The sequence below is a fragment of the Nelumbo lutea genome, chromosome 3 (genome assembly GCF_056320005.1).
Source record: "Nelumbo lutea isolate HS-2025 chromosome 3, American lotus-T2T, whole genome shotgun sequence".
Taxonomy (NCBI): domain Eukaryota; kingdom Viridiplantae; phylum Streptophyta; class Magnoliopsida; order Proteales; family Nelumbonaceae; genus Nelumbo; species Nelumbo lutea.
This window is the reverse complement of record NC_142686.1, coordinates 23,287,252-23,314,568: the sequence shown is the minus strand read 5'-3', so window position 1 is coordinate 23,314,568 and position 27,317 is coordinate 23,287,252. Positions and strand designations below refer to the sequence as shown.

Sequence of the window (27,317 nt, the reverse complement as noted above, 5' to 3'; positions counted from 1 at the left end):
ATCCATGCCAAACATCACCTAACTTACTTTACACCTAAAATAGAAGTATTCACCATCGTTTCTATTCCATGGACTTTTCAACTGTGCATTAACCACATGATAGTAGGCTATTCATTCTTTTGCTCAGGCCATGTGAATGTGAGGATTCCAGGCTTTGACACCAACATGTATCATTCAAGTTCTGGTACATAGCTTTTGACTCCTACTTTCAGTTTTGACCTCTGAGTCAAGGTGTAATAATTCAATTAGTGTAAGTTAAATGAACTGGAGCATTAATCCTCCATTGGAAACAGGATGAATCGAGTCTGGATCTGCTGACAGCAAAGGCCAAGCTGTAAGATGTTGCAGAGCTCTCAAGCTATCAAATAGGCAGATAAATAGATTGTTGAAAACCACCAGATGAAGGAATGCCTTGGCTTAATTGTAAAGTTGTTTTAACCTTTTACAGGCCTCTAAGACGTTGCCTCTGTGACCAAAGGCGCTAACCCTGATGAAACCTTCGCCACCAGGTCCAAACCCACTACCTGGAGTTGTAACTAAGTGGGTCTTCTCAAGAATCTCGGCAAATACATCCCATGAGCTTCGACCAGGGAAGTGGACCCACACATAAGGTGCATATTCCCCTCCATACACCTTAAAACCAAGGGAGTTGAAGGTGTCCACTATTATCTTAGTGTTCTCCCTGTAAAAACTAACCACATCATGCATTGCCTGCAGGATTTAGCAATCAGTTAAGAACTATAGGAGATAGTTCTGTACGTTAACTAGAAAGTAGAAACTAATACCATGGAAGCTAACCTTGATACCCTCTGGAGAAAGACAAGCCAGTCCACCAGTTTGAGAAATGTTAGATGCTCCATTGAAACATGTACAGACAATACGGTTGAAATCCTTGGCAACAGGAAACCCATCAGAGAAAAGAAGCTCTTTGGGAACCACAGTCCAACCAAGTCGGACTCCAGTAAACCCAGCATATTTTGAGAATGATGCCGTCTCTATAGCAACCTGCAACAAATATCTTAACATGTTAGACACATATGAATTATGTATATATATAGTTGCATCAGCTGGGAAGCGCAGGGAGAAAATTTCCTCCCTACCCATTATACGCAAATAGAATCACATGCAGAGGAGCATGGACTCACTGATTGGTTAATCCTGCCAACAAGAATGTCTTAGGCCAGAATAGGACCCAATAGGAAGACCCTTATAGTCCCAACCACTCCACTACTTAGAATTGTCAGAACATTATTGGCATGCTTGTTGAGAAAAAAAATTAAGGTTGGCACAATTCCATTATATTTTTCTTTTTCTTCACATAATACATACAAGATAAAATTCATTAGACATAAAAGAAATGGTCCAACAGAAAAACGTACAGTTAGGATTATGTTTAAATTTATTAACTTTGCATTTTCCACAAGTGGTGGGCTGCAGCCACATAGGTAGTGGTTGACAAAGAGGAAAAACATATCTTTTAACTGAGGCATTTACAATGCACAAAGCTCTTTTTCCCTCCCACAGTAATAAAACCAAAATATATTTACATTATAGGAACCCTATGCACATGAAAAGATACTTAATGGACTACTACGGTACTGCTTGAGCTCCTATGACCAGGTTCAACATTAAAAGCCTGTGCCCCATGTTTATACAACATAAGAATTATGTTCCAACTATATATGTCCACTAATAGCAGAGTTCTTTCTCGCAAAGACATGTAACTGTGGAAGTGTTCAGTATAGGTGACTCCTCATAATGAGACTAATCATTACATTGATATATGTTCACTCTACAGCATATAAAGCAGGTAATTGGTCACATCATAGTGTCATACAATTATGTAAACCAGACTCAATTTTAATCTCTAACATTCAAGGTAATGCAATGTTTTAATTAGTGAAGTTAGCCTTGTCAAACAGCTTTAGGATTGGTCTTTTGTAGTAAATGGGATGGATAAACATAAAATTGAAATGGGAAAAAAAGAAACCAAGGAGTTGATCCAATTGGGAGGGTTTCAACTAATCATTTTCATCCTTACCTTTTTTGCTCCAGGAATTTCAAATATAGACCGAGGTCTGTCATCCGATATGTACATGGCATATGCAGAGTCATAGACTATGATAGATCCATTTTCCTTGGCAAATTGTACCAGCCGTATCAACTGCTCTCTTGTTGCAGCGGAACCAGTAGGATTGTTTGGTGAACAGAAAAAGATAACATCTGTTGGCCGAACAGTTGATAAATTCGGAAAGAAGCCATTCTCAGGACTGCATCTCATATACTCGATGTTTCGATATTTCTCAACATCCTTTTGGAACTGACCAGTTTGACCCATTATAACACTTGAATCAACATATAAAAAAAGCTTCACTCTTTTGGTTCAAATAAATAAAAAAAACAAAGAAGCAGAATAAGGTATCTGTTTAGTCAAGAAACATATGTTCCTTAGATTTGCAGATAAGATAAATATCTAAGATGAGTAGATTAAGCTGCAGTGCTGCATACATTTGTCATTTCTGCTTGGACCAAAAATACATGCATGTAAATGGTATAGAACCTCCAGAAGCACAGAAGATACTCTCCAAACCCCAAAATGGGTCAATTAGGACTTAAATTATTGGTATTTCATAACAGGACCTTCTGATAGACATTCCTTAAAGATGTGGAGTCCATCAAGACAGGAATACCAAGTTGATCTAATTATTGATATTCCCTAAGTGGGGGTCAATGCATCAACTACATCCACCTGGATGTCTGCCATGTACAGAAATGTAGATAGACAAGTGAATTTTATACTGCAGTCTGTTATCAAATACTGCCCATCGACATTACGTGGACATTCAGAGAAACATACATGAAAAGGAAATATCAAATCAAGATGGTATAACGAAAAACTCATCCAAAAAGTTCAGAAGATTTACCGGATATGTGGGTCTTGCACTGCCATTGTTACATTAGAACCAAGTAATGTCTGCCACAAAGGAAATCAATGTCAAAATCAATTTCTGAGAAAGGAAGCATCCAAGAGTTTCTCCTAACATGTGCTGGATGTTAAACAAACTACAGTACATGTACATGTAAATCTCAATGGGAACTTGCTCGAAGAAGTAAACCTAAGGCCTTGTTTGGGAAGGCTATTGTTATTCAGCTTAACTTAATCCACTTTTCAAGGCTCGGCCATTTTTCTCAGAACTCTGGAAAAGTATAGGGCTGTCAACGGGTCGGGTCTGGGCCAGGACCAGCTAGAACCGGAACCAACCCAACATGAAATACCGAGGACCCGGAACCAAACTGGACCGATAGAATCTGTAATTTTTAGACCCAGAACTGAACCGATTGGTTCTTGAGAAAACCGGGTCTGACCCAATGGACCCGATTATAATAAATATATACATTTAATATATATTAAATATTATATATATTATACATTATATATATAGCTTGGGCCGGGCCTGAATCGGTTCGGGACTGGGTGGAACCAGTTCTGAACTGATAATAATCGGGACACTATATCAGGACCTGGACCCAGCCCATCGGTTCTAGTTCCTGGAACCAGAACTGACCCAATCCATTCGGGTCCATCAGGTCTGTTGGGTCAGACCCGACCCATTGACAACCCAGAAAAGTATCATGTTTGATGCATTTTTATAAAGCAGGAAATCTAGCATTCAACATTCCATGAAAAGAAAAAGGAAAAAAGAAAGATCCAACTTTCTGTATTTTTCTTCACCACATGAGGGCTTGTTGGTTTTCCAGATAGGTCACACCTCAGAAATCCCCAAAACCACATGAGAAGGCCCTCCTAAATGAGCAAAAGTTTTCCAAATAAAGGACAGTAAGATAAAACAAGACAGAATCCTATTAGATATCTGAAAAACCTGAAGACGAGATATTTAAAAAAGCTAATAATTTTTTTTTTTATGAATAACTGATTACTTCATTGAATTTTAAGGAAAGTGTACAAGAGAAAGTGAGAGAGGGACAAGCTCTCTTATCTCTCCCCTTTAACTTTAGTTATAATTACAATTACAGTGGTGCCCAAAATGTTTGAATTCTCCCAACCCCTTGCATGGCCAGTGCATCAGCCATTGAATTAGCTGTTCTTTTCACCCATTGTATTCTCAGTTCCATGTCCTTTGTGATTCATCTGAATTTTTTCTTCTCATTATTATACTTCCACATCCTACTTTCCTCATCCAGTAGCCAAGCCACTACCAGTTTGGAATCCCCTTCAATGATTAGCTTTCTAGCATTCATGGTTGTAGCCCTTTGCACTCCTTCCATAATGCACACACTTTACCCTCCTCATCCCTGATTAAAGTTGGAAATTGAATTGAAGTCATATTAGATTATAGTTGTCTGTCAATACTATCACACCATTGAGAATTGATTATTTTTTTAATTTTTTTATACTAACAATTTCCTTTCGTTTTGTGAACTAAATATATATAAGATATAGGGCAAATTTCTTAAACTACCCCTAAGGTTTAGTTGACTAACTATACCCCTACTGTTTCAGTATTGTCTTAAAGTACCCCTACTGTTTCTGACAATTGTCGCACAGCTCCCTTCCCGTTAAGTCTCCGTCACAGACCATTTACATGTGACTTCACGCATTAATTTAATTTAAAATTATACCCAAAATACCCTTTGATAACTACCACACCATCTCAACCATTTGATCCTCCTCCACCAACTCCACATATCCGGCCACCATCACTCCTTATTCATGGCTTCCACCGCTTTCCTGAAACTAGAGCTTGAAAGTAGCCGCTCCAAAGAAATTGAAGACAGCACACTCGTACATTCTCTTTGTAGTCCCTTTCTTCACGTATATCACATGTCTTCACTACCCATTATCCGGTGCTAATGCCACCGCCTCCTGCACTGTCTTGTAGTTTCCGTTGCTGTCTTTCACCACCACAACATTGGCTTTGATGTCCTTAGGCAAGGAACTACAAAAAAGTACAGAACAAATTAAAGTGTAAGACAACTGCAAAGCATCAAAAAAGTACAGAAGGTCCCAACTCTCGACATTTGTCCCGCTTTTCAGACAACGGGAGTCAGACACAGACAGATCTCGATAGATCCATTGTTGGAGCCTGGGCTATTTGTCCCAAGGTGATATCGATAATGTCTCTGTTAGAACGGAAGATTGAAGCTGATACAGCTGTAGCCTTTTGTGAGAGAAAGTCTTCCAAATGATAATTCAATTGTATGGTGGTAGCCTTCAATCGTCGGAGCCGGAGCAACACACCCCATGAGAAATGCAGACGGATACTCCATGACCATGGAGCATGGTGGGTAGTGATGGACGTAAAACCCATACACGAACATGAGAAGAGAGAGAGAGAGAGAGAGAGAGAGAGAGAGAGAGAAGGGAGGGCACAGTTTTTTTTTTTCTTGAAAACTGTAAAGTGATTCATTGAAAATCAACTAAAGAGCCCCCTGTACAAAGAGAAATGAACAGAGGATATACAAAAAACCAAAAACAGCCCCATACAGCCTCAATCCCCCAAACAAAAAACTACTCACTCCTTACAAACAAAAAATTAAACTAAAAAAAAAAGCACTTGGATGTCTGCCTTTAAACAACAGGTGTACAGTCAGCCATGAGAGAATCATCCCCATAATTTTCCTCAAAACATCTTCTTTTGAGTTTTGAATTCCTTCAAATAATCTGTTATTTCTCACTCCACACAGCCCACAGAACAGCTGCGGGAATAATGCTCCAAGCCACCTTTCCAGCTTTACTCAGACCACTCAGCCACCGAGCCTCCATGAGTCCTGTAACATCCGCCAGCAAAAATAGCTTAGCACCAAAAAATTCCACCACTCTTAACCGCATCCAGTGAGTAAAATTGCAGTAGCAGATGACTAGATGATTCCATGTTCCCAATACATAGGGGACATGCCATGTTTACCACTTCTAATCCTCTTTTGACTAATTGTCTTTGGTTAGAATCTTATCCAGCACTGCTGACCAGACAAAAAAGGCTACCTTTGAAAGCACGGTTCTAACCCATATTCTTTTACTTGGGAAAGAGATAGCTTCCTCCTTTGAAACTGCTTTAAAAAACGAGTTTACAGAGAACACACCTGATTTCTCAAAGCTCCACTCTTTTGTCTTCCCCTATTCCAGATATGTTCAAGTCATACAGAAGCTGGAGCAATCTGATTAGGGATGCCACCTCCCAATAATTTAAATTTCTCCTGAACTGAGGGTTCCAAGAGCAATGACCATTCTTCCTTTCCAAACATTCAGCAACAGTTGCATTTTTGTTTGTGGTGATTTCAAACAGGTCCGGAAAACATTCTTCAAGGCGCCCTCTTCACACCAGTTATCCTTCCAAAAGAGAACCCTCCTACCATTTTCCACTTTGTATTTTATTCCCCTAATAAACTGGGGCTGGATTTTTTGTATGGCCTTCCAGATTGAGCATCCATAGGGAGAGCTTATCTCCTCTGTTTCCCAATCCCTGCTACTTAGCCCATATTTGGCTACTATCAGCCTTCTCCATATACTTTCTGTCTGTTCATTAAACCTCCACAGCCATTTACCAAGAAGATCTGTGTTTACCTCTCTACTGATCTGATCCCTAGGCCCCCCATTTGTCTTGAAACAACATATTTTCTAACAATTCACCAAGTGGCATTTTGATTCCTCCCTCCAACCCCTACACAAAAAATCCCTCATCTTTTTTTCTAGCGTGGCAGCCCATATGGCCGGAATAGGGAATAAGGATAAGTAGAAAACTAGGAGGGAGGCCAGAACACTTTTTGATGAGGGTAGATTTGGCCCTCCTGTGAAATTGTGACACGTGGCACCTCGTGACAACTAGGAAAACACCCAGCCAACAAACTTACGAAGTTGGTGACCCACCCGGGCACCAGTCTGGCTAGCCTGGTGCGACTGCACGCGGCCTGACGCGCGCCTGCGCGGCACACACGCGGCTTGCGCGAACTGCGCGCGGCCAGCGCGAACTACGCACGGCCTGTGCGAGCTGCGTGCGGCCTGCGCGACCTGGCCGACCTGGACCAGCCTAGCGCATGATCCGGCCAAGCCGCCCATAAGGCGCCCACCGACAAACCTGGCCTAGACACTGACCCGCCGACTGACACAGGCGCCAGCTTGACGACCTGGTCTAGACACTGACCCGCCAACGACACAGGCGCCGACCTGACGACCTGGCCTAGACACTGACCCGCCGACTGACGCAGGCGCCCCCCTGACAACCCGGCCCAGGCGCCAACCTGGCCGCCTGACACAAGCGCCAGCCTGACGACCTCGAGGATTTCACCACCGTACCCCGGTTCTGACAAGATGCGACGAGTCTTACCGTTTGGAGGCTTTTCACCCACCTAACCCGCGAGGACTCCGGTATATAAAGACCTCACCCCCCAAAGGGGAGGGGATGAAAAAAGGGAAGTACCCTCGGGACCTCTGATTCAGTTCTCGCAGGTCCTTCAGCTCCCGCCGCCTACAAAGAGGAGGAAAAGATGGAGTTCTCGGAGGTCCCTCAGCTCCCGCCACCTACAAAGAGGAGGAAAAGATGGAGTTCTCGCAGGTCCCTCAGCTCCCGCCACCTACAAAGAGGAGGAAAAGATGAAGTTCTCATAGGTCCCTCAGCTCCCGCTGCCTACAAAGGAAAGAAGACCACCTCATGCTGAGGGCAGTCGGATTGCGCCGCACCAGGGAGCTCCATCATTCTCTAAGTCACCGGCCGCCTAGTAGGCAGTTCGCCACCGAGCAGTTCGCCACCAGGCAGTTCGCTACCAGGCAGTTCGCCACCAGGCAATTCGCCACCAGGCAGTTCGCCACCAGGCAGTTCGCCACCGGGCAGCTCGCCACCGGGCAGCTCGCCACCGGGCAGTTCGCCACCAAGTAGTTCGCTACCAGGCAGTTCGCCATCAGGCGGTTCGCCACCGAGCAGTTCGCCACCAGGCAGTTCGCCCTCAGGCAGTTCTCCACCGAGCAGTTCGCCAGTAGGCAGTTCACCACCGAGCAGTTCGCCAGTAGGCAGTTCACCACCAAGTAGCTCATCACTAAGGCACGCCATCACCGGGTCAAAAACGAGGTACTTAGCCAAAAAATTTTACATCACAAAACGACCGCCTAGTAGGCAGTTCGCCGAGCAGTTCGCCACAAGGCAGTTCGCCACCGAGCAGTTCGCCACCAGGCAGTTCGCTACCAGGCAGTTCGCCACCAGGCAATTCGCCACCAGGCAGTTCGCCACCGAGCAGCTCGCCACCGGGCAGTTCGCCACCAGTCAGTTCGCAACCAAGTAGTTCGCCACCAGGCAGTTCACCACCAGACAGTTTGCCACCGGGCAGTTCACCACCAGGCAGTTCACCACCAGGCAGTTCGCCCCCAAGCAGTTCTCCACCGAGCAGTTTGCCAGTAGATAGTTCACCACCGAGCAGTTCGCCAGTAGGCAGTTCACCACCAAGTAACTCATCACTAAGGCACGCCACCACCGGGTCAAATAACGAGGTACTTAGCCAAAAAATTTTACATCACAAAACATTGGTACGTGGCCAAAAACGGTTACATCAATTGGAGCTGTCTGTGGGAACACGCTACAAAAAGCTAAGTTCTCATCCTACAAAAGCTAAGTTCTCATCTTGCCAAAGCTAAGTCCTCACTTTTTAGAAATTGAAGCTATCGCTTTATGGTTTACATTTTTTATGAGCTTAGAAACTATGCAGGGAGCTAACAGACTAAGTAGCTCTACCAACCTTACTTTCAATTCAGATAATGCCACATCAGTCCTCTCCGCAAGGTCCCCCCTACAAAGATGAGCTCTTCGTGGCTTCTGCGGGAGTTGGCGGCCAACTGACTACATAGGCGCCCTTACCGGTCGAGCCTTCCAAGGCTCCCGTGTGAGCTGGCAACCTAAAGTTAGTAGTGCTGCCCCCGAAGGTTGAGCCCCTAGTAGCTTGTTGTAGGAGTAGGTGACCGGCATTACGAAGCTGATGCAGGCCAAGCCTACGGGCCACATTACTACTTAAGACCTGGTCGCCTCTCCGGCACGGGCAAAGTCAGAAAAGAGTAGACCACTAGTCACTCCAAAGCCTACAGGCCACATTACTACTTAAGACCCGGTCGCCTCTCCGGCACGGGCAAAGTCAAAAAAGAGTAGACCACTAGTCACTCCAAAGCCTATGGGCCACATTACTACTTAAGACCCGGTCGCCTCTCCGGCACGGGCAAAGTAAGAAAAGAATAGACCACTGGTCACTCCCAAAGCCTACGGGCCACATTACTACTTAAGACCCGGTCGCCTCTCCGGCACGAGCAAAGTTAGAAAAGAGTAGACCACTGGTCACTCCCAAAGCCTACGGGCCACATTACTACTTAAGACCCGGTCGCCTCTCCGGCACGAGCAAAGTTAGAAAAGAGTAGACCACTGGTCACTCCCAAAGCCTACGGGCCACATTACTACTAAAAACCCGGTCGCCTCTCCGGCACGGGCAAAAGTCAAAGAAGAGTAGACTACGAGTCGCTCCCAAAGCCTACGGGCCACACTAGTAATTGGATCAGCACTTACTAGCTCATCGACTTATGGGCCAAAAGAAATCTACTCCCTTCGCTGAGTTACTATCAGCTCGGGAGTGGGGGGCTATTGATGAGGGCAGATTTGGCCCTCCTATGAAGTTGTGACACGTGGCACCTCGTGACAACTAGGAAAACACCCAGCCAACAAACTTACGAAGTTGGTGACCCACCCGGGCACTAGTCTGGCCGGCCTGGCACGACCTGCGCGCGGCCTGACGAGCGCCTGCGTGACCTGCGCGGCGTACGCGCAGCCTGCGCGACCTGCGTGGTGCACGCGTGGCCTGCGTGAACTGCGCACGGCCTGCGCGAGCTGCGTGCAGCCTGCGCGAGCTGCGTGCGGCCTGCGCGACCTGGCTGACCTGGACCAGCCTAGCGCATGATCCGGCCAAGCCGCCCATAAGGCGCCCACCGACAAACCTGGCCTAGACACTGACCCGCCGACTGACACAGGCGCTAGCTTGATGACCTGGTCTAGACACTGACCTGCCGACTGACACAGGCGCCAGCTTGACGACCTGGTCTAGACACTGACCCGCCGACTGACACAGGCGCCAACCTGACGACCTGGCCTAGACACTGACCCGTCGACTGACGCAGGCGCCCCCCTGACAACCCGGCCCAGGCGCCGACCTGGCCGCCTGACACAAGTGCCTGCCTGACGACCTCGAGGATTTCACCACCGTACCCCGGTTCTAACAAGATGCGACGAGTCTTACCGTTTGGAAGCTTTTCACCCACCTAACCCGCGAGGACTCCGGTATATAAAAACCTCACCCCCCAAAGGGGAGGGGGATGAAAAAAGGGAAGTACCCCCGGGACCTCTGATTCAGTTCTCGCAGGTCCTTCAGCTCCCGCCACCTACAAAGAGGAGGAAAAGATGGAGTTCTCGGAGGTCCCTCAGCTCCCGCCACCTACAAAGAGGAGGAAAAGATGGAGTTCTCGCAGGAGTGAAGGAAAAGATGAAGTTCTCGCAGGTCCCTCAGCTCCCGCTGCCTACAAAGGAAAGAAGACCACCTCATGCTAAGGGCAGTCGGATTGCGCCGCACCAGGGAGCTCCAGCATTCTCTAAATCACCGGCCGCCTAGTAGGCAGTTCGCCACCGAGCAGTTCGCCACCGAGCAGTTCGCCACCAGGCAGTTCGCCACCAGGCAGTTCGCCACCAGGCAGTTCGCCACTAGGCAGTTTGCCACCGAGCAGCTCGCCACCGGGCAGTTTGCCACCAGGCAGTTTGCCACCAGGCAGTTCGCCACCAGGCAGTTCGCCACCGGGCAGTTCGCCACCGAGTAGTTCGCCACCAGGCAGTTCGCCCCCAGGCAGTTCTCCACCGAGCAGTTCGCCAGTAGGCAGTTCACCATCAAGTAGCTCATCACTAAGGCACGCCACCACCGGGACAAATAACGAGGTACTTAGTCAAAAAATTTTACATCACAAAACATTGGTACATGGCCGAAAACGGTTACATCACTTTTAATTAAGGTTACTTCGCTGCCCTTGGATAAATATTTTGTCTTCCAAGAGGCTAATTTCTTGTCTACCTTCTCCAAAGATAGGTTCCCAAATAGATTTGGATTTACAGTTCTAAATTGGAATGGAGATTGGTGTGGGATGATCACGCTCTTCTCTGTTTTTATCGGCCGTCATCGATCACTGCATTTGATCTCCTTTTGGTCATGTAACGAATCACTTTCTACTTTTTGGCTGATTGGATTCAGTTGATGGCTGTCTATGATTTACGTTATTTATAGCCTGACAACAAGGAGGTGACCAGCTTGAGATTAAAACAAATCAAAGAACATTGTTGAGAGTCGGGATCTTCTCTTTCGCCACTTTAATTTATGCTGTCTTTTTTGTAGTTTCCTCCCTAATGTCTTCTTTTTCAACACCGTAAGCTCCCGGAGATCAGTCTCCAACAGAGCTCTACTCATCTTCTCCATGGAATCGTCGCCAGGGGACACAGAAGCTGACAAAGCCGTCAACAGAATCGGTCAGGTTCTTTTTCAACACCGCAGCCTCCACCTATAACGTCGCAATTTTACAACTTAGAGGGTGATCGGCGAGACTCAACTGCTCAACAGCGTTACAGCTTTGAAACAGCTATGGCAGTCCATCATTTCCAACACCTTCTGAAGGTTCCTAGTCGCAAGAGACAAGTTTTGTTTGAATTGGTTCATCGTCTCCGACATCTTCAGACGAGTTTTATTTGAAATTCTTACTTTCAATAAGGTTTCAAAAGTTTCATTTTGAAAATTTAAAGAAGAATGATGGGAAAAGTAGTCTTTTTAATCCTTCTGTTAACAGACACTGATGGTAAGGAAGATATAGTCAATTGTCAGAAACAGTAGGGGTACTTTAAGACAATACTGAAACAGTAGGGGTATAATTAGTCAAATTCCTAAACCTAAGGGGTAGTTTAAGAAATTTTCCCTAAGATATATAGTACCAAACCTTGTTGAATGAAATCTTGCAAGTATCAGATAACCATATTCAGCATGAGTTACACACTAAAAGTAGATCCATAGCTTATAACATGATATCAACATATTTGGCTGATACTTGTATAATGTATCATGTACACATCACAATGTCAAAAATTGAAGTCATATCCTTCTCAGAGAATACCATTGCCTGTATTCGGATCCTCAGTAGGCATCTTAAGTGATGTCTATGGAATTATTGCATCTGGTAAATATACAGTGGATCCCGGTACAGAAAAAAAACCAATAAAATCAGAGGTATCTTTGAATTAATATATGAAACAAGCAATTCTGAATAAAAGTTAATACATACTTTATCACCTTGTCCATCTCCATAACCACTGTAACCCTCTAATGTTGATAATGCATGTGATCTCTACAAATATCAAATAAGATAAATATTAGATACAGGCAGTATTACTCTATTAGCCCCACGCTGGATACTTGGTGGGGAGTGTGTCCTGATACATGATTGATGGGATTTTACATATAAAGTATGCTCAGATGCAAAAGCAGTCAAACATGCAGTTCAGGTTATTGAGAAAAGTGCAATCTACGATGATCTTTTTGTGCATGCAGTTCAGGTTATTTATGGTTTGATTGATGTCAAATGGCTGGAGAGAAACCTGATCCTTGAAATAAGCTACTGATCCAAAAAAAAAAAAAACTTTCTCAAAAGAAATGCAAAAGATGAAGAAAAAGAAATGAAATGTACATGGCCTTATATAACATTTTGCTAAAATGACAAATAAAGGTGATTTACGAATAGATAGGAAAAGTAGGAGCATGTATAAAAGGTCAACCATGTTACTGCTCTCAATGATCTTAGTTGTTAAAAATTTATACTAAAAACCTGCCACTTAATGAATCTATTTTCTATTATCTTCCTTTTAAGAACAAGAATACCTGTGCCATGGCAGATGTTATAACTTCTGGAATGGGCTCAGTTGTATCACCAATTCCAAGGCTTCACTTGTGCATCAGGGTATTTCATCATGTGTGCTGCCTTTCTTCTGGCAATCTAATTTCAGGGAAAAGTTCAGGATCAACTAATAAATTTCCAATTATCACAGAGTAAACAAAACTAGCACATGGATAGGCAGGGATAAAAACAGAATGAGAAGAGTAAAAGCATAAATAGACGAGATAGCCAAAATTAGAGATGCTGAGGGGGAGAGACACCTCCTCCTTTCATTATTTTTTTGGATAAATTTCATGTTTGATTGTCATTCTCAATGACTTATGTCAGTTCATTTTTTTTGGTGCATTCCTCGATTACAAGCATTTACTATTAGCTGATGAAAACAGAATGCTCCTTGATCCCTATTTATTGATGTAGAGAGTAGAGTTCGTTTGGTTTTTTGTTTTCTTTCATTTTGTATAGATGCTTCTTACGTTTACATGTATATTTCGTGATTTTAGGTATTGTTGTTTATGTTAATACCAGCTTTTTATATTTTTTTCCTATTTTCCCCTATTATTCTCTTCTATTTTTTTAATCCATCCTGTTTTCCTCTGTCTACTATTTTATTTGTCTTGATTTCACATATTTATTCTCTAGTTTTGGAATGAAGTAAACTTTATTGTCTATAAATATTGTTTTAGTTCCTACCAGACTAGAACAAACTTTTCAAAAGTTCTGCCAGAATTTTAATACTGCACCTACATAGTCCATATCTTTTGTTATAGTGGAAGTAAAAATAAACCATAGTAATAATTTTCAGGCATACATCAGAATCACCACCAAACACCAAAAAAAAGGTAATGCCATAAGTTATATAAGAAAATATTTCACATGATACATTTTTTCCTCTTTTTCGTTTTTGGAAACCCAAATGCATCTTACATCAAATACAATTGATTCCTCTTATCTACAGGCTGACCATATCATCATGAAACAGTAAATGATTTTACAATTTCAAATAAACTAATACGCCACTTGCACAAAGCTCTACTAACCCATATCAAAGTCATAAGATTTGGTTATAACTGAATAAAAGCACTTGACAAAGTAGAGGTGGTGATTGATTGGACGAAGAGAGGTCCATCCACCATATCAGAGAGGAACATACTGACATCCAGGCCAAACAGCTTTTCCATTGGGTAATGCCATAGCTGATGGTTTGGGCAATGGTGAGATGATAGTATATAAGTCCTTACACAGGATCCTTTATCCTGGTAGTTTTGTTTATAATCTGATTGCAACTGTATTATTGAATGTCTTTTTTATATGTGTTATTTTCTCATGGGGCTCTATATATTATCTCTTGTTTGGTTTTGAAATACACTATCTTATTTATTGATAGAAATAAATAAATGTTTTCTCACTGGTTTTCCCAACAATAGAGTGGAAAATTAAAAAAAAAAAAAACAGAAAGAGTTTCATTATTTGAGTCAAATGAATTGAGTTTCATTGTTATTCATTTAAAAAAAAGAGTTTCACCATGCCTTCTTTAGAATCATCTTGTTCTTTGTGTCCTGTTGAGTAGGAGACCAAGAAGAAGAAGAAAAGAAAAAGGAGAAAAGAAGAAGAAATAAGGAGGAGAGGAAGAAGAATAAGAGGCAACTGAGTTAAGGCCTCAGCCAAACTTAGCTTCAGTGAGTGAAGCTTTCTATTTATACTATTCTGGCCGTACATAGCAATATGTCTACAGAATTACGAAAATACCCCTACGGGTACTAAGCCTGTGTGCAGAACATATAATACACCTGTTAACACTCCCCCTCAAGTTGGGGCATAGATATCAATCATGCCCAACTTGTCACAGAGACCTTGATGTCTGGAATAGTTTAGCCCTTTTGTAAATAAGTCCGCAAGTTGGTCTTAAGAGCTGATGTATGGAGTGCATACTTCGCCTGTGATGATTTTCTCTCTGATAAAATGCTTGTCAACTTCAATGTGCTTTGTTCTATCATGTAGTACCGGGTTAGCAGCAATACTGATAGCTGCCTTGTTGTCACAAAGTAGAGTCATGGGTTTACCAACTAGAAAACCCAACTCTCCCAATGGATTCTTTATCCACATACCTTCGGCTACTCCGTGTGCCATTGCACGGTACTCAGCTTCAGCACTGGATCTACCTACCACGGTTTGCTTCTTACTCCTCCAAGTAATAAGGTTCCCTCCTACAAAGGTGCAGTAACCACTAGTAGACCTTCTGTCACTTTGAGATACAGCCCAATCCGCATCTGTGTAAATTTCAACCCTCAAGTGTCCATGTTTCTGGAATAATAAATCAGCACCCGGGAACTTCTTAAGATACTGTAGTACTCTCTCCGCTGCTTCAAGATGAGTGGACCTAGGTGCATGCATGAACTGACTGAGGACACCAACAACATATGCTATGTCTAGACGAGTCATAGAGAGGTACAACAATCTCCCTACAAGCTTCTGAAATTGCTTCACATCCTTAAGTGGTTCACCTTGACTGTCACTTAACTTATGGTTGGGATCAATGGGAGAGTCAGCTGATTTAACCCCAACCTTTCCCGTGTCCTTGATCAAATCTAGGACATATTTCCTTTGGAAGATGAAGATACCCCTTTTTGATCGGGCAACCTCAATCCCAAGGAAGTATTTGGCGGGTCCTAGATCTTTCACCTCGAACTGAGTGGCAAGGAAGCCCTTCAAACTTTGAATTTCACCCTTCCAGTCACCAGTAACAATTATGTCATCCATATATACTATTAGGGCAGTCATTTTACCTTCTACTCTTTTTACAAACAGTGTGTGATCTGACTGACATTGCTTGTATCCCCTCTCCTGAACTGCAATATGAAATCTGCTGAACCAAGCCCTTGGTGATTGCTTCAGCCCATATAAAGACTTCTTCAACTTACACACCTTTTGTTCACTTCCTTGAGCCAAAAAACCGGGGGGTTGAACCATATAAACTTCCTCTTCAAGGTCACCATTCAAGAAGGCATTCTTGATATCGAGCTGATGTAGATCCCAATTCAGATTGGCAGCAAGAGAGAAAATGACTCTAATAGAGTTCATTGACAACAGGAGCAAAGGTTTCTGCATAATCAACCCCATATACTTGAGTGAAACCCTTTGCCACTAAACAAGCTTTATACCTCTCCAAGGTTCCATCAGCCCCATGCTTAACAGTGAACACCCATTTACATCCAACTGGATCCTTTCCCTTAGAGAGATCAACAAGTTCCCATGTGCCATTCTTATGAAGAGCATCAATCTCTTCCTTCATGGCCTTCATCCATTTTGGAACTGAGAGAGCTTCTGCCACATTCTTGGGAATAGAGATACTGTCAATGGAGGTAAGAAAAGCACGAAACAAAGGTGAGATGTTCTCATAGGAAACAAAGTTGGAAATGGGGTGTTTGGTAGTGCACGACCTAACCCCTTTCCTGTGGGCAATGGAAGGTCAAGATCATTAGCAACAGGGAGGTTAGGAGTCAAGTTACCTGAGTGAGTATGATCTTCCCCCAAGGAATTTGGTGGCATTTGAGGTACAGCTTCTGGATTCTCCTCAGCTCTTGAACCTGATTGGCCTTTACGACGACGAGAAAAAACATGAAAAGGTGGAGGATCAGAGGGAGAAAGGGGAGAAGGAGAAGGAGAAGGAGTAGGGAGAGGAGGAAGTTGAACCAGTTTCTCCTCATACCTACACTCCCTCTGAGGAAAAACAGGAAAGAAGGGTTCATCCTCAGAGAAGGTAACATCCATGGAGACATAGAATTTCCGTAAAACAGGATCAAAGCAACGATACCCTTTCTAAGAGAATGAGTAGCCAAGAAATATGCACGGGATAGCACGAGAGTCCAATTTTCCCCGGGTGGGGGTAAGGTTTTGGACAAAGCACCGACAACCAAAAACACGAGGAGGAATAGAAAGAAGAGGGGCCTTAGGAAAGAGAAGTTGATGTGGAGCTTTGTACTCTAACCAACGAGAGGGCATTCGGTTAATGAGGTATGTAGAACAAAGACGGCCTCAAGCCAAAAACATTTGGGAACATTCATGTGGAGTAGTAAACCCCGTGCCACTTCAAGAAGGTGATGGTTCTTCCGTTCAGCCACACCATTTTGTTGTGGCGTGCGGGCACAAGAGCTCCGATAAAGTGAGCCATGTGAAGCAAAGAACTCCGTGAGGTCACTATGAAAAAACTCTTTTGCATTGTCTGATTGAAACATTTGAATTTCGGTCTGAAATTGGGTGAAGACCATCTGCTGAAAATCTTGGATAATTTTTTGTACTTCCTCACTGGTTCGCATTGGATATACCCAAGTGTATCTGGAATAATCATCAATGAAGGTAATAAAGTACTTGTAGCCACTCTCAGAAGGTAAAGTAACAGGGCCCCACACATCCAAATGCACAATGTGAAAAGGAAACTCAATTTTACTATTTCTTTGAGGAAATTGAGTTCTACAATGCTTGCTTAACTGACACATTTGACAAGAAAAATAGGAAACAGACACGGACTTACACAGTTCTGGGAAAACAACTTCCAACGACTCAAAAGACAAGTGACCCAAACGACAATGCCATAAATACATTTTACTCTTTCTGAACTGACTCATAGACTCTGTAACAAGAAGGCCAGTCGTATTCTCCAGCATATAGAGTCCATCAACCATACGACCCCTACCAATCGTCCTCCCCGAGGCTAGATCCTGAATCACACAATAGAAAGGGAAAAAAGTAACGGAACAGTTTAAGGAATTTGTAACACTACTGACTAAAAACAAATTCATAGGAAATTTTGGAACATGAAGAATATTAGAAAGAGTAAGGCCAAGGGGAAGAGAGAGAGTTCCTTGACCAGCTATGGAAGAGTATGATCCATCAGCTAGTCTCACTTTATCTCTTCTGGAAAGAGAGTGATAAGTTCGGAAGAAAGAGGACATACCAGTCATGTGTTTTGATGCTCCAAAATCAATGATCCATGGAGAGTCAAAGTCGTGAAAAGCAACATGGAAAACTGTGGCAAGATTACTTAATGTGGATGCAAAAGAGGTGGTGGGAGGAGCATCCATCTGGCGAATTGTTCTACCATAAAGCTCCAAATGGTCACGGAAGGAGTTGACAATATCCTCCCTTGGGTCGGATCCAGAGTAGTTATGTTGGCCATGTAGTGGTTGAGTCACAGTGGAGGTGGAGGGCTGATTCTCCCGAGTAACCATATTGGCCATGTGGTGTTTCTTGGTACCTTGCTGCCCGGGTCTTCTAATACCATATGAGCCTTGCTTCTTAGGTAAATCCTGAGCCCACTTCGGTTTCCCATGGACATCCCAACTCTTCGGTGTGTCGGGGCTTCTGACAATTAGTGCACCACAATTTTTCCTTATCTTCTGCTTTCTTCTGGAGATCCCCTCTCTTGAAAGAAGGTCCACCACTAGTAGAGGGACCCGCATCCCCTCCGGTGTTGTTCATCAAGTTCCTTCTGCTCTCTTCAGACTGGACAAGTGCACAGACCTCCTGAATTGAAGGAAGATCCTTAGAACTTAGAATTTGTACTCTGATGGGTTCATAGATAGAATTGAGACCATGTAAAAAGGCAAACACTCTTAATTGTGAGACAAGTTTCTTATACAATTTTGCATCTTCCTCACACTTCCACTCAATATTCTGGTAATGGTCCAGCTCCTTCCAAACGGTTGTCAGGTCAGAGTAATAAACTGATAAACTCCTCTCCCCCTGTTTACAAGTAGATGAAGCTGCTTGCAGTTGATAAATTTTGGCATAGTGTCGAAGTTCAGAATATGTGGACTTTGCCTAATTCCATATCTCATTTGCAATTTCAGCCCACATGAAGTTCTTCCTTATTGCGGTTGCATGGAGATCAAAAGCCATGACATAACCATAGTGATCTCCTGATCCCATTTATCATGTTCTGCATTTCCAAAAGGTGGTTCTTTGATTCTTCCATTTATGTAGCCTATTTTTCCCCTTGCAGTTATGTATAGTTTGATCCCCCTTGACCACTCTAGGTAGTTTAACCCGTCAAGAGGAACAACAGCCATAGGGAATGATAGATCACTGTTCCCACTCATTCCATTCAGCATTGTGGAGATTCCGGATGTAGCTGAATCTTCACTATTCATGATTCTCATTTTAGAAATACACAAAACCAAAGCACAGTCTTACAAAGCTGCAACAGTCCACAACTAAACACTTGCTGATTTTCGGCCTCACAGAGAACTAAGCACGAACACTGCAACTGCAATACTAGGGTTTATGACCTACACTGTGTAGGAGTCCACAGAACACTATACGAACTGCACATGCAGTGTAACCAGGACTGAATGACCTACAGTTCATAACTTTGATACAGCTTCTCAGCCCCCAAAAAAAAACACAGTAGGAGCAGCAATACAAGTGGTGATTCACCACACCTAATCGGCTGTTATCCACTTTCCAGGGCAGCCAAACAGTCACTCAAGTTCTAGGGTTCATCAACAGCCCCTTAGAGAGCAGACTAGGGCAACATACAATCGGAGGAAGGGGAACAGTCCCTACTCAGATTCTGGAACATTAATAGTCGTGCAAGAAGCCATAAACAGGGAGAAAAAAAAAAGATCAGTACCAGCAATAGGCAGTACAGTCATGAACTCGAACTTCCCTTCAGGTCAAAGCCTTCCTTCAAACATCTGGGATGGATTTCTACAGTCCTCTTAGCCGAAGCAACCCAGTTACCAATAAAAATACATGTAGCCGAACCCTTTTTCTGTGCTAGAAAGTTGAACAGTCAGCATACTTGTAGCAGAGCCCTACTCGGCAGTGGAGACTAACCACAGCACTAGAAAAGCTTCCTCTTCCTTGTCTTCAAGCATCAGTACTATAGCTCCTTCGCAGCAGTGAAGAGAGACCTCAGCTTGTTGTTTTCTAGGCCTGGACGAACCTGCTCTGATACCATGTTGAGCAGAAGACCAAGAAGAAGAAGAAGAAGAAAAAAAGAAGAAGGAGAAAAGAAGAAGAAAGAAGAAGGAGAAGAGGAAGAAGAATAAGAGGCAACTGAGTTAAGGCCTCAACCAAACTTAGCTTCAGTCGAGTGAAGCTTTCTATTTATACTTTTCTGGCCGTACATAACAATATGTCTACAGAATTATGAAAATACCCCTCCGGGTACTAAGCCTGTGTACAGAACATATAATACACCTGTTAACATGTCCATTCTCATAGATATTATCAATCAGGTTAAATGAACTCAAGCAGTTTGATAATTGGTATATATGTGTTACCTTTCCAATAGAAAATCTTACAAATCCAAATAAGCAATTAGGTAAAATGCAGCATTTTAATTTTGAAAAATAACTAAGTAGCATTTTTGTTGCTACCAAAATGTCTTACAATGAAAAACAAGAAGAAAGAAAGAAAAAGAAAATATCAACTAGCAGTGCAGCAATACTAATTGAAAGTACAAATTTCTAACCTCTGGAAATAAATAACCAGCTTGAAGTTTTGCCATGTTTGCATTGCGAGAGACCTTTGTCTTGTAAACTTTACATCACATGAATGACAATGTTAGTTCAGTAGATGGTCAGATAACTAAAGAGATCTCCATAAATGAGACTAAGAAACATCTGTGAAATAGGAAAGGTTTTTGAATCTCCTTGGGTTACTGCACTCTACCTGTTTGCATGTGTATACATTAAACATCAAAAAATAAATAAATATTTATGCATACAGTTCTCATACTTACATAGTCTTTAATATAAATTTGCTTGTGTAGCAGGGATAATAGAACCCTAATAAATGTCTAAGAGAAATTGCAATGTCTAATTTGATGGCACTACACCATTCAATATCAGAATGCCAAAACCATGCCATAGAATTGCCTTACAAATTTGCATTGTCACTGCCACATACATGAACACTTTAGCAGGGCACTAAAACTTCTCATCAAGTTGGCAATTTCTATGATGCTGGAGGTTTGTGAAACCCAAGGAACTTTGACCAAGCAGAACCCCCGTGAATTTTGATGAATACCAGTTGATCAATTACCACTTTTATGTTACTGGTTGATTGGTTACCAATTTTTTTAGTATCATGCATTTTCTGTATCATAGTCAGGCTACACCAAGCTATATAATCAATTCAATATCTCAAATTCTTGTAAATAAATCAATGGATAAATTGCAGATTAGAACCCTGTACTTTGGGGCTAGTCTAACCTTAGTACCCGCACTTCAAAATGTGCCATTGTAGCACCTAAACTCTAAAAAACTATCAGTTTAGTCCAATATCCTTAACCATACCCTTCGAGTTTTGAATTGGCGAGAGAAACATTTTGAAATGGCCAAAATAGCCATGTTTAAATCCCTTTTTTTATGGAAATGTTTAAATCCCTTTTCACTGCAATTGAGTACCACTGTTCACTTTATACCCTAAACTTTCAGCCGCAGAATCAGTAATTCCTGTTGGAGAAGCTTCATGGAAAAACGTCGCCGGAGAAGAAGACATCATTATTAGGTAAGAGGGATTTAAACCAACATTGTTATAATCCTTTTTTCAGGCGGTTGTTATAATCCTTTTTTCGTCACTTGATACATATAACAGATGTACAACTAACTGTGGATACTTTTTACCCTTAATATCAATAAAAAATAACCCTATTAATATAATTTCTAAAACACGGTAACTTTTTTTTGAAAAATATCAAATAAGGGCACCAGCACTGTTCACCTCCTTCCTCTTCTGGCCGAACAGCGGGACAAACCTCCCCCACCTCCAGTCTCAGATCTTGCCACCAAGTTCTGAATAAGCTAAATGAATGTAAAGGTTCACTCCGCCAGTAGATAATTTCTGCAAATTGATCAAACTTTTGCTCCAAGACATACACCTTATGTTGTCATCATAAGTGTAAGCTATACAAGAATAGTTGTTTAAACACTACTCTTTACACTGCTTCTCATGATCATTGGCATACCAAGAATCCATCTGCTTTCTCTTTTTCACTGTTGCTGCTATTTCTCTCACATTGTAATTGAGTCCTCCTCTCACACCTACTGGACCAATTTCCCATACTCCACTCCTCTGTAGATTTGGGTATGAATCCATTCAAACAACTACAAATTGGTGAATCTACTACACTACAACTTCCAAACATCACACCTTTGCACTTACCATAAACATCACACTTCTACACTTGCAGAAAACATCACACTCTGTATTTGGGGCAGACCACTGAATAAACCAATCGTTTTTGGTTGTATTTCAATGATATTCTACCATTGAGAATTTGCATCTAAATTGAATCCGTCGAGGTATATAGAGTGCATATCCGGCACCCCTATAAAGACAAATCACTCTCTCTCTCTCTCTACACCACCCTCCTCTCTGCCGCACAATCTATGGGTTTAAAGAGGGGATTGTATTGCAGTGCCCTTATTTGATATATTTTCATAAAAGTTATCCTACTTTAGTTATTATACTAAGCTAGAACCCCTACTTTAATTGGCAGTTTTTGGGAGGGAAATTTCTCGATTAGTACCATGTACTTTGGGCCTAGTGCCACTTTGGTCCCCGAACTTTAAAATGCGATAATTCAGTATCCAAAGTTTCAAAACATGACAATCTAGTACCTGCTGTTAATTAGCCGTTAAGTGGCATTTGAAAAAGACACAAATGACCTTCGAGTGTCATCTAATTTTCTTTATCAACCATCCAAACATTTACAAAAAATTAATAGTTTCAAATACTTGCATCTTCTATTCAAGAAAGTTGGGGTCACCAAAATGCCCACTCAAACATGACCTCAACTTTTTTGAATGGAAAAGGCAAAGATTTGGGACTGTTAATTTTTTGTCAATGTTTAGATGGTTGACAAAGAAAATTAAATAACACTTGAAGGGCATTTGTGTCTTTCAAATGCCACTTAACGGCTTGTTAACAGCTACTTAATGGTAGGTACTAGATTGTCATGTTTTAAAAGTTTGAGTAGAGGGCATTTGAATTGTCCCATTTTAAAGTTTAGGGACCAAAGTGACACTAGGCCCACCCAAAGTACAGGGTGCTAATAGGAACTTTCCCTTTTTGAGAACTCATATTTATGGAACATCTCGGTACTTTTTTGGGGGAGATGCACGAATGCAATTATTGTGAGGACGGAGTGAGGACAAAATCCAGACATTTTGAAGTTTGGAAAATAAAGTGAGACTAGCCCCAAAGTACAGGGCCATAATCTGCAATTTACCCTACACCAATTAATCAGAATTTCAACTTTTTATTTTTGATGCAAATGAATCCATAGAAATTAAAGGGAAAAAGTAGAAACAATACCAGTTGTGTCCGATGGGGGTGTGGCCATACATTTGAATATCTCATTCTTTTTTGCTGATGCTGGAACCGAAACCTTTGAAATCCTGCATTTTCACAATACTAAAACTTAAACCCTCCTAATCTTCAGAGACCTGAAATTGAAATTTAGCTCGCCATAGACACATACGGCTACAAAAATTAAGGAACGTTTTTGTTATCGAAATTAGAAAAGAAACCTGGAATTATTGGTGCTTTGGCCCAAAAAAGCCGATGAAGTCGAAGAAATAGAAGCAGAAGGCTGCATCAACGACATTTTCTATAAGAATGCAGCTCGATACCTATCCATCACGATTCACAATAACTATTTTGGTTACTGAACTGAATTCAAGAAACAAAAAAAAAAAAAGGATGAATTACAGAATTATAGGATTTAAAAGGATTTTGAGAAGACCTTTCGAAGCTCGAAGATCAAACGAACCCAGCCACACGCTGTGCAAAGATCCCAGGACCCCTTTAATGGAGAAGAAGAAAGCGGAAAAGTACAGAGAGGCCCAATTTATATTTCTGAATTCTACTACAGAACTAAAAACATTCAAAATGTCAAAACCCCATGATGATTTGACCCGACCTACTCAAATGATGACATGTGGACCTGATTCAGCACGAGCAACAGTTCAGTAGCCTGGCTTGACCACGACCAAATAACAAATAGCTCGCTACGTCATAGCTCTCTATAGGGGGAACTCGCTACAACGCGAGTTCCAGGTCCTCCGAGCTACTGAAGAGGGAATATTCCAAGATCATTTCAACTCACGAGCTAGAGAAACCAGCTCGCTCCAACACTTGGGCAGAAGAACTGCCCCAAATACCAACCTTGATAAGAGTCACACCGAAGTACCCCTAAGAGCTTGCTACAAACTAGCTCGCTACGAAGTAACTTGCGACTGTGATGCAACGCATTCCGAAAGCTTCTATCTGACAAGACCGTACTTGTCAGATTGCGCCACGTCCCTCGACTGACAGTGTAGTCCCTGCTTGATTGACAGTCTGCCCCACGTCTCTCGACAGATGGTGATGTGCCTGTCCCTTCGAAGACGTGTCACTCAGACAAGCGGGTAGTACATTATAACGATCGTTTGCGCAACCCTAGTAGGTAACGGCTGCGACAGGAGCCCAGTGGCGATTACGCCTGATTTGATACTCTCTCGAATTGGATCTGAACTTGCACTCTTATTTGCTCACGAGCTAATCTCGAGATATAGTGATCTAACGCGATTTACACTCTTAACCTTTTATACTTTCTCTCATTCCTCCCCAACGTTCTAACTTTAGCTTCGAAGTATTCCCATCGGATAAATCCCTAGGAATCTTTCTTCTTCATCTTCTTAGGTGCCATTCATTGCCAACAAAGAGTTAATCAACAGCCAGCTAGAGTGCCTAGATCATACTGCATCACCTCCCATTCTATTAACCAATGCCCACCCTAAAAAATTGACATCAATTCCGAGCTAACAAGTACTCCAGTAGTATTTTGAGCCAAGAAATTTTGATGCAAGGCTGAACCGTCATTCTCCCAAGAAGAAAGTCCGTGGTAAACGAGCCGTGCACGTTCCGTAACACACGTGGCTTGGCCTTCGCATCTTCTTACGTGTCGCTATGTCACTGGTTAGTAATAGGCCTATTACCATGTTAGCAGGATATCTGAACTCCTAAGGACGAGCATTTGATATTTTTTGGCATAACTGAAGATGCAATTTTGCTTTCGAAGTTCCAACGAATTCGGTGCCAAGGAAACGATGTCGACGGAACGGTGGCCGGTCTCCGGTCAAAGCAAACATGAGGGATCTCCCCTCATAAGACCAATAAACCGAATAAAGAGGCGGAGATTAGCTTCCCTAGAATCCGAAGCCCATGTTCATTGCCTCTCTTTGCATCAAATTTCGAGTAGAGATGAATATCTCCCAAGTCCCAGTGGCAGAGACGTGAAGCTCTCGTCTGTAAGGCAGGTTAGGAATAGAAAAAGGAGGTCCAGTAGGAGAAAGAAACGAACCAAAGACGGTTATCGCAAATGGGTTTTCTCTTCCCACGATTGCTCACGTTATAAAGGTACTCTTCTTGGTCGTTCTCTAAAAAAGTTCGTTGTAAATAGTTTCGGCATTAATTGGAATGGCCCATCACGAAATAGTTGGGAATAATGTCTAATTCCTTCGCTGGAGCTCAAATCAGTGAAGATAATGTTGCATTATTGCTTTTAGATATCAAAATGTGCTTCTTCTTTGCACATTCGAAGTTTTTAAAAACCCCAAATTATATTGCGGAGAGAATGCACTGTAAATTTACAACTTAAAGTTTGTAAATTCTAAATTGGTAAAATTTGCGTTGTTATTTGAATTCCCTCAGTAAAAGATAGATGACGAAACCATCTTCATGTTTACATCGATTCTCAAACTACTTATCTGTTTAACGAAACAATATATACGTAATTAATTTTTCACGATGCTATCTTACCAAGACGATGGCATTATCAGTTGAGTATAATTCAGACATTTGTTACCACTTTGGACACTCTTCCACTCGAGTTTCAATGGGACCATTTGTGTTTCATTGAGCCAACTAGGCTTTACTTGCATTGATCATCGTTGGATTTGAGAATAATTTGCTCAACTAGTTTTAACTAAAAGAAGATATGCATAGTTCACGCCCACACGCCACTCATTATTCATTCATGCCTCATGAGCACGGCATACTTCTTATTTCTGTTTTCTGGGTGCCTCCTCTAAACCTCGCTTGAGGTTGGCCTTAAACACTTTTGGAAATGTTGTTCCTGTGTCAATTGTTTACTTTTATGGGAAGTTGTAGCACAGAATGCCCAATATTCCATGTGAAAACATGATAGTCATGTCTATCCCGAGAGTTTTTATTATATTAATCTGAAAATGCAGCTAAATTGATATATTCCATCTAGCTTTTCATTGTGATTTTTTTGGCTGCTTGGTTTGTTTGACCAACTCATTTTTTTTTTTATGAATTTTGATCAACTCAGTTTTAAATATTATGTTGGAAAGCTTGTATTGCCTCTACCTTAGGAGTATATTATATGGGGGTACAATCTATGTGTGTAGGCGTGCAGCCTTTTTCATTGTTTAGTTTTTTATTTATTCAAGTTGACCTCAATTGCCATAAAATGTGTTAAGGGTTTTGGGAAAGGCTCATGGAGGTTATTGCAGAAGTTGAATGAGATAAGATTTCTTTTTGGGGTCTTTGGGGTCTTGTGTGGTTGTTTCCCAGAAATTTAAATGCTATTGCTGGCAAATTAGCAAGGTTGAAGGTCAAAAGACTAAGGATGTAAAAAGGGTCCTCATTGCCAAAGTTTGTCCTTGGGTGTATAGCATTTGATGGACTCTAGGTATTCATCTGGTGTCCATCGTGGATATTTTTCTTGCATCTTCTTCCTTTTACAATTACTATTTATATCTTCATTATTACCTCTCATAAAAAGGTCTATCTCTCCCCTCTAATCAAATTGAATCTTTCTCCATTTTGCAGATAAAGTTGTTGTTGTTTCATATAATATTTTAGGTGTTGAGAATGTGTTGAAGCATCCTGACTTATATCCTCAAGTCCCACCCCAATTTTTAAACTGGGAGTGGCGGAAGAAGCTTATAAGGAAGGAGCTTAATCATTACATGCCCAGCATTGTATGTCTCCAGGCAAGTATAAGGGTCTTCTGCTACAGAGGTGCACATATTTGCTAATACATTAGGCATTGAAAGAAGTCTGGGTTGGTTCTGTATTTGGTCATCTATGATCAATGACAGAGAAATTTTCAGTCTGTTGTTCTGGAGAGTTATACAGTTCTAGGTTTTTAGTAATCAAATCACAAGACTGTGGATGTTGTTAAGTTGTGAACCTTGCCTATATTTTTTGTAGTTTCCCTTTCTGCAGTATCACCACTTTGGTTTACATGGCACAGGTGCCAAGTGCTCAGGTCTCCTCAAGTATCTTCAGTATCACCTTGATCTAAGTGCTAATAATTTAACAATGGATATGACATTAA

The 27,317-nt window shown here is 42.1% G+C and overlaps 1 protein-coding gene and 1 pseudogene across 7 annotated transcripts in view; one reads left to right on the top strand and one right to left on the bottom strand.

The window, feature by feature from the left end:
• Positions 1-85: 85 nt before the first annotated feature.
• On the bottom strand, positions 86-23,843 carry LOC148863616 (LL-diaminopimelate aminotransferase, chloroplastic-like; annotated as a pseudogene). The gene is made up of 11 exons (XR_016109567.1): positions 23,712-23,843; positions 23,497-23,598; positions 23,282-23,364; positions 20,433-20,500; positions 12,943-13,057; positions 12,350-12,412; positions 12,008-12,063; positions 4,857-4,958; positions 2,042-2,375; positions 799-1,005; positions 86-711 (listed from the first exon to the last, which is right to left on the bottom strand). The product of XR_016109567.1 is annotated as an LL-diaminopimelate aminotransferase, chloroplastic-like (transcript).
• Positions 23,844-24,819: 976 nt separating this feature from the next.
• Positions 24,820-27,317, top strand: part of LOC148863614 (DNAse I-like superfamily protein) — a 46,296-nt gene continuing 43,798 nt past the window's right edge. For 5 of the 6 annotated variants that reach the window (XR_016110328.1, XR_016110329.1, XM_088979693.1 and 2 more), the window contains exons 1-2: positions 24,966-25,366; positions 26,807-26,970. Coding sequence is in view for 4 of the 6 variants with exons in the window: in XM_088979693.1 (XP_088835819.1) it covers positions 25,009-25,366; positions 26,807-26,970 (522 nt within the window). In the remaining 2 variants the exon portion in view is untranslated. Of the gene's footprint in view, positions 25,367-26,806; positions 26,971-27,317 lie in introns of all 6 variants that reach the window. The other variant, XM_088979691.1, reaches the window with a different exon arrangement.